Source organism: Physeter macrocephalus, chromosome 6, assembly GCF_002837175.3.
Source record: "Physeter macrocephalus isolate SW-GA chromosome 6, ASM283717v5, whole genome shotgun sequence".
Classification (NCBI taxonomy): Eukaryota; Metazoa; Chordata; class Mammalia; order Artiodactyla; family Physeteridae; genus Physeter; species Physeter macrocephalus.
Window position 1 is genome coordinate 96,125,048 of NC_041219.1, and position 7,167 is coordinate 96,132,214.

The window sequence follows — 7,167 nt, forward strand, 5'->3', positions numbered from 1 at the left end:
CATGTGGGATCTTCCCGGACCGGGGCACGAACCCGTGTCCCCTGCATCGGCAGGCGGACTCTCAACCACTGCGCCACCAGGGAAGCCCCGTCCTTCACTCTTACTTCTGCATCTTTTTAACCAGATCTAAGTAAATTGATTCTTCATTTTTCTAAGTAAAATCCTTTTTTTACTAAGTTTCTCCTCTAAAATAGATGGATTAAAAGAACCAGTGTAAGCTCTGCCAACTCCTTGTTCCCCCAAAAGGAACCATAGAAAAATACTGACGTGGTTATTATTTAACCTTATGTATGAACTCCAGTTGGCAGTGGCTCCCAACAGTAACGCTGGAGCTTCCTGTAGTGTCTTCCTAGACTGCTAACAATACAAAAGTCTGTAAACACACATTTGTCTCATGCTACAGAAGCAAAATGTTGATATAAAAACAATTTCCCTCATTCTTCGTTCCCCCAAAAGAGAGAGAGGAACAGACATCCACATACGTACATACGCTTTTAATTGTAGTCTTTGAACAAGTGAGACTTCCCTACTCAGCCTCTGTAGTCAACTGTCAAGATATTTTTCCCCAGCCTGATACTAAATCAGTGGGGGCATGGAGTGATTTCAGCTTTGTAACTGCTCACCTTCGTAACTGCAGGAGGAGGTAGCAGCTTTGAAAAGGAGTAGAATGAAGTTCAAGCTCTTATCCTCATTGTATTCTTAACCAAAAACCTTTAGGTTAACCTAATCATTGAGTCTTACTAATACACTGGGATAGGCAATACATTTAAATTCACAGGAGTCACATTCTAAAGTATATGGGTAAGGCAGAAATAAAAACTTACCCTTGAAAATTCCTATAAGAGATGCATGTTGGAGGTTTAGCGTCTCTCGGAAAGTGACATAGCGAGTCTTGCAAGACAAGTCTTGTCTTCGCCCTTGCTATGTAAGTGCACATTTTCTTTGATTTGTTGGGAGATAGTAAGCCCAGAAATAAGAGCATGGACTCTGGAGTTAGGTGGTCTGGATTTCATTTTTGGCTCTACCATTTGCTAGCTGAGCCCAGAGTGAGGTAAAGGTGCTGGCCGTTAGTGTTACAGGCTGAGGGGACGAGTTGAGAAGATCTTCATTTGTACTGATTAATTTCTGTGTTTACCTCAGGAAATTAAGATTCGATATGTCAGTTCACCGAAGCTAATGTTATTTTCCATTATGAAAAACATTTCCACCCTAGTCTTTGAGGATACTGCTTTTATTTTTTCTTCCAATTTTTAGTATTGAGTTTTGGTTCTGATTTGTTTTTATAGCTTTTCTTCTCTAAAAGTTAATTAAAAAGATTAGCAGACTATCTATATATGCTCTTGTAAAAAATGACAGACTTGGGAAAAACTACTTTTAAAAATTAATGCAATTAGTTTCTCTCTTAGGTATTTTTTAAATAATGAAAGCCTCGTTCATGTTTTATATTAAATAGAGTTATAGTTAATGATTCAAATATCTTTCCCCACAGTTAATCCTGAAAGAAGTTGACTCACTATTGTATGTTGACACTGATATCCTTTTTTTACGGCCCGTTGATGATATTTGGTCTTTACTAAAGAAATTTAATTCCACACAAATTGCTGCAATGGCACCAGAACATGAAGAGCCTCGAATAGGCTGGTATAATCGCTTTGCCCGACATCCATACTATGGAAAAACTGGAGTGAACTCTGGAGTTATGTTGATGAACATGACCAGAATGAGAAGGAAGTATTTCAAGGTAAGTCACCCATGCAGGTTAACTTATCTCTCTTTTCCCTCCATATTGTTTGGTTTCCAATTTAATTTTGCTTTATTAAAAACTAGATCGAGCTATTCAGAATTTTTCCACTTATCTAGAATAATTGAAGAAAAGTGTGTTCTTAGTATTCTGTTTATTAGAGCATTACAGTAGGTCAGAGCAGATGGCGTTACAATGAAGTAACAGTGCAGCAAGTGTGAACATCACCTTCCTAGGCTGGTATTCCAGGCAGGAGTTGTCATTTTGTAGTTGTGCAGCCTCATAATACTTGAATCTAAAGTGTGGTATGCCTTGAGGGAACACAGGTTGTGGTAAAGAGCTAAAGACTGTCCCGTTGGCTTGGTTCAGACGCTGAGATCTTCGGTAAGTTTTGAACATCTCTGGGCTTTAATTTCCTCATCTGTGAAATGGGATGATAGATAACAGTACCTATGTCATTAGGGCTTTTGTGAGGGTTAAATTAGTTAGAAGGGAGGCTAACGCATAGGAAATGTTGGCTATTTTGGTGCTATTGGAAGTTAACTTTTAAAAAAAAGTTCCTGTGTGTTTCTCATCTCTCAAATTGTGGGGTCAGTAGAAGAGTGAGGCTATTTAAATTCTCTGATTCTGCATATTCTGAACACATGAGTGTGTTGTACTGTTTACCAGTTTCATGCTGATGAGTCCTTAAGTCGTTGTAGCCTCGGGGCATTGGAGTCAAGTGGTTTAGCCTTAACGTTTAGCTTTGCCACCTGTTCACCACCACCACTAGCCAACTAGTTAACTTTCAAATGTCAGCGCTCTCAGCTGAAAAATAGAGATAATAAATGGACTTATGTAGGTTGTCTTTTTAAAAGAGACCCATTCAAAATGCTTATTAGTACAGAGCATGACACATAGTAAGCACTTCAGTGTTAGCTAAAAGCAGTGGCTTCTGAAACACTGATAGAGACTCACTGTTTATCCCTTTACATCTAGTTAGTACTAAATCAAACATCAAGGGATATTATGTCTTTTATGGTATGAATATATATGTAATATATATGTTTATTTGTATGTGTATATATATTTGTCTGGTATTTTTCTTATGGCTTCTGGTGGACCAGAATTTACACCATTACTTATTACTCCTTTCTGCATGTCTGATTTAAATCTCTTGTCCCTTCTTATCCTTGCTCTAGGCAGCAGTACTGCTTGTAGCCTTCACCACCCACATCTCGCCATTTCATTCTTAAGACAGTTAATACCCATCACTCTTGTCTTCTGTAAAGATCTAGTAAACCTAGGGGTTTTTTTAGCTTTCCCATTTTCTGTACCTTTCTGAAATCTTGATTTCATTTCACTTTTGTCTTCCACAAATGAATGCATTAATGAGGCCAGTGTAACCTTTGCTTTTGCTTACAAGTGAACATTTTTCTTCAATTACCCAATTTTTTGATATATTTTGAGTTTTAAAATTTCATGTACCATAAAGTTTTACTAAATAAAACAGGTGTCATAGCATGAGTTTTCTTACTTTTCTGATGGTTAGACTATGCACAGTAATATTATACCAGAAGGTGGTGCTGTAAGATTATGTGCTAAGGAATAATGTGACTGCTCAGGAACTCTTCATTTGAAATTCTTAGAATTATGAGAAGTGTAGTGTTGCAAATAACCTTAGAGATCATTTAGTGTAACACTATTACTTGATTTTTAAGAAAATTTCAAATTGCAGCTATATAGTTCAAATCTCTGATTATTTTTTATTTACCTTTTACTTACTTAAATATCATTCTTAAATATGTTTAACAGTTTCTCCCCTTTCCCTTTTCTTTTTGTCTGTGGCATGTTCTAAACCAGCTAGAGATGTAGATATAGGAGTTGAAATAATTTCTAAGCTTTCAAGCTTTTGTTTTTTTCTATGTATTACTGACTTACTGAAGAAAAATATGAGGAGTGTGATAGTACATTAATTTAGTAGGCACAATTTACTTCATACCTACTATCCCTATGTTTCAAACAACTCTATTCTTGCCCAGTGGGAACAGCACAGACTTACTTTGTTTCTAAATATTGTATTTATGATTGCTGATATGTTTCTACAAAATTTATTGATTTTTAATTCCGTTTTTCATATATCTTTCTTTATTTTTCCTGATTTCCAAACATATCTTTAGCAAACATTGCCTTGTGTTTTCTTACTAACTCTGTAATTTCTGGTACAGATCTTAAATTTTAGAGCTCTAGTGATGTAACTGAATTACTTATAATAACTTTGCAAACTGTTTCATGTTTGAATGTTACCCCGTAGTGCCTTCACATGAAAAGCTGTAAGATTACCCACTTAGGACACTGGCCATGTTTTAAATTCTTTGCTTTGCTGTCACCCAGCCCTACCATTCATGATTATTCAGTTCCAACCTGATGTATTATAATTATATATTTAAAAAATTAAAATAGTAAGATTTTAACTTTTGGTTTTTTTCTCATAATACTTGATAGACATTGATGTAACACTGGCTAAGATACTGCTTTGTATTTTGTATTATGATTGTATTTGCAGTGTTGAATCTCTATTAAGATATTTCTTAACCTTTTTCTATTTATTAGCTAAAAACCAGAGAATATAAATAAGGCATCTTGATAATTTTTTTCTTGTATATTTACTGTACCCTGTTCATGTCGTGCCATATATTACTTTGTAAAGTAATTTTTGCCTGTTTTCTCTATCTACTGAGGGCACGGTGTGTCTTTTATGCAGCTTTGTTTTCAGAATATTTAGCATGGAGTCTGGCGTGCAGTAGCAACTCAGTAGATAATTACTGGCAGAGGACAGACAGAAGTTTTAGAAACTAGGCCATTAATGAATTATTGAAAAATATTTAAAAAGAGAATACTTATTGTGAGGTGGCTGTGAGGGTCGTTTTTACATATTGGAAAGATGTATGTGATGGAGGGCTTTTATTGTGTTACATATAGAGCTTAAGAAAACAATATCAATGAACATCTTACCAAAGGGATGGAACTTTTCAGAGATTAGGAGAGTAACTAATCTTTGGGAATTGATGAGTTCTCAGTTTCTAGCATTGTTGGAACACAATATGAATAGCCACCTGTCAGTTTTATATTTGTTTGTAACATAAACTGATAATAATGAGTCTGTCTATTTTCAAAAGCACACATAGTTCTAGAAATGAAACTAATTTATCTTAATATAATACATGTGCATTTTGGTAGGTTTGCTGAAATTAGTAAATTAGAACTACATCTTTTTAAAAAATTACAAAACTACTTCAGCTCTATCATCTCCCCCCTCCTCCCCCTCCTCCAGTCAGTAACTCTTCTTGCCTGTTCACTCAATGCCAGCCCCTGTATGCCAGCTGTTGTGCTGTACTACTGTGCTTTTCAAGGTACTGTACTGTAAGATTAAAAATGTTTTCTTTAAAAAAAAATTTACAAAACTAAATCATGCTTATTAAATTTCAGGCAATTCATTGCATATAGCGTAAAAGACAAGTCCCCCCTTTACACACCACTCTCCTCAGTTTCATTCCTTTGCCCAAATGACATTATAAACTTTGCTATGTATTCTTCAGACCCTTTAAAAAAAGTATTTTGAAACAGATATACATGTACATTAGAATTTATATGTAGAATTCTTTTACATATCTTCAGTTTGCTTTTTTCACTAAGTAAATATATAAATGATTTTTATGTCAGTACATATAGTCTGTCACATTTAATGTGTGTGATATTGTGGAGAAAGAATGTTTTGATTTTATTGTTTGTGTGTGCTAGTATGAATATGTAGTTACATGGCTGGAAAATATCTCGTGTATTTTAATTTTTACTTTCCTGACTGTACCACCAATGTGGGATGAAAATCTTTTCATACAATTTTTAGCCATTTTTGTTTCCTCCTTTGTGAATGGCTGTATGGCCATATCTTTTGACAATTTCTGTACTTTGCTGTTTTTCCATTTCTGTTGACTTGAGCTCTTTTTATATATGATGCCTCTTTATTAAACTCATTTCTCATAGTTTTTCATTGGTTGTCTTGGATATTCTAGGTTATATCCTCAGCAAATAATACTAGTGTTATTGCTTCTTGTCCAGTATTTTTCTAGTAGGACTTTTCCTTTACGTTTATTATAAAGGTCCCCCCACCTCCCACCCCTTGATTTTTTCTTTTTTCCCTAAAACTGCCCTGGACCTTGTAATTTTATCTTTCTTTTCTTTGAATAGGTGTATTTCTTTGAATAGGTGTATTTCTGTCTCTCTATACTTTTTTTTTTTTTTTTGCATAAGTAGAATCCAGTGGAGACTTGAACATGACATGGTACAAGGGGTCCACCAGTCCTGTCTGTTTAATGTGTTTCTGGTCTTGGTCCTTGAGCAATTCATAGTTTCCTTTTCAGATCCTAAGAACATTTAGTGAACATGATCAGTGACTTATTTCAGAGTCATCCTTTCAATAAAGTATTTTCTTAATATTTCCTTAAGTAAAATTTGTTTCAGTCATTTTCCACATTTATTTCTGATTGTGTAGAGTTTACTGTATTTACTGCATTCTGAGAAACTTCACACAAAGGTAATACAATTATAGCAGATTATATTTAGTTTAAATACGTAGTTTTTTTCCCAGGAATTCTGACTTTTCTTTCTCAAAGGATAGATTGTTTATGCCTCCATTGTGTTTATTATATATCCTAGAATAGCTTGTAACAATGTTTTTTAAGCTCTCCGTGGAGAAGAATCAGTGTTTTTTTAAACATTATTTACAATCTGTCATGAGGCAGTGCTTTTGTAAAAATAATGTAAATAAATTACTAGGAAAATATTAGACTAAATAGACATAAAATTGCTATAAAAGTTTCTAAATCTTACTCTTAATTTGTGTACTTAAATCTTGTAGAGGACATGAAAAATTCACTGATCAGCACACTGCAAACTGTACTTTGAGGAGTACTGGTTTAAGTCTGGAGAGTTTCAAAGAGTCAAATTGGTATAAAAGACTTAGTATTCAACTTCACCCCAGGTTCACATGATCCCCAGCCCTCTTTCAACTCTGTTGTTTCCTTAGGTATGAGCTATGAGTAGTTCCGTAGAGGCTGAAAAGGCATCTGACTAAATTCATATCTATTTTTGATTTATCAATTTCAAATGACCTCTTTGAAATGCCAATTATAAAGGGTTGGCAAATCAGACTAAGAATAATAGTGATCATGGTGATAATAATAGCTAACACTGTGCCAGGTACTTTTCCTAGTACTTTTTATTTATATATTAACAGGCTTGATCCTCAGCAGCTGTGTGACAGAGACATAGGTACAGGGTCTAGACATATGACATAGGTACTAAAGCTATCTGCTTTTTTTTTTTTTTTTTTTTTTTGTTGGTACACGGGCCTCTCACTGTTGTGGCCTCTCCCCTTGCGGGGCACA

General features: G+C 34.7%; 1 protein-coding gene across 3 annotated transcripts in view; it reads left to right on the forward strand.

The window, feature by feature from the left end:
- GXYLT1 (glucoside xylosyltransferase 1) overlaps window positions 1-7,167 on the forward strand; it is a 62,567-nt gene that overhangs the window by 35,474 nt on the left and 19,926 nt on the right. For all 3 annotated transcript variants that reach the window (XM_024122815.3, XM_024122814.3, XM_007123988.4), the window contains one exon: window positions 1,490-1,741. In XM_024122815.3, the coding sequence (XP_023978583.1) occupies window positions 1,490-1,741 (252 nt within the window). The remainder of the gene's footprint in view (window positions 1-1,489; window positions 1,742-7,167) is intronic.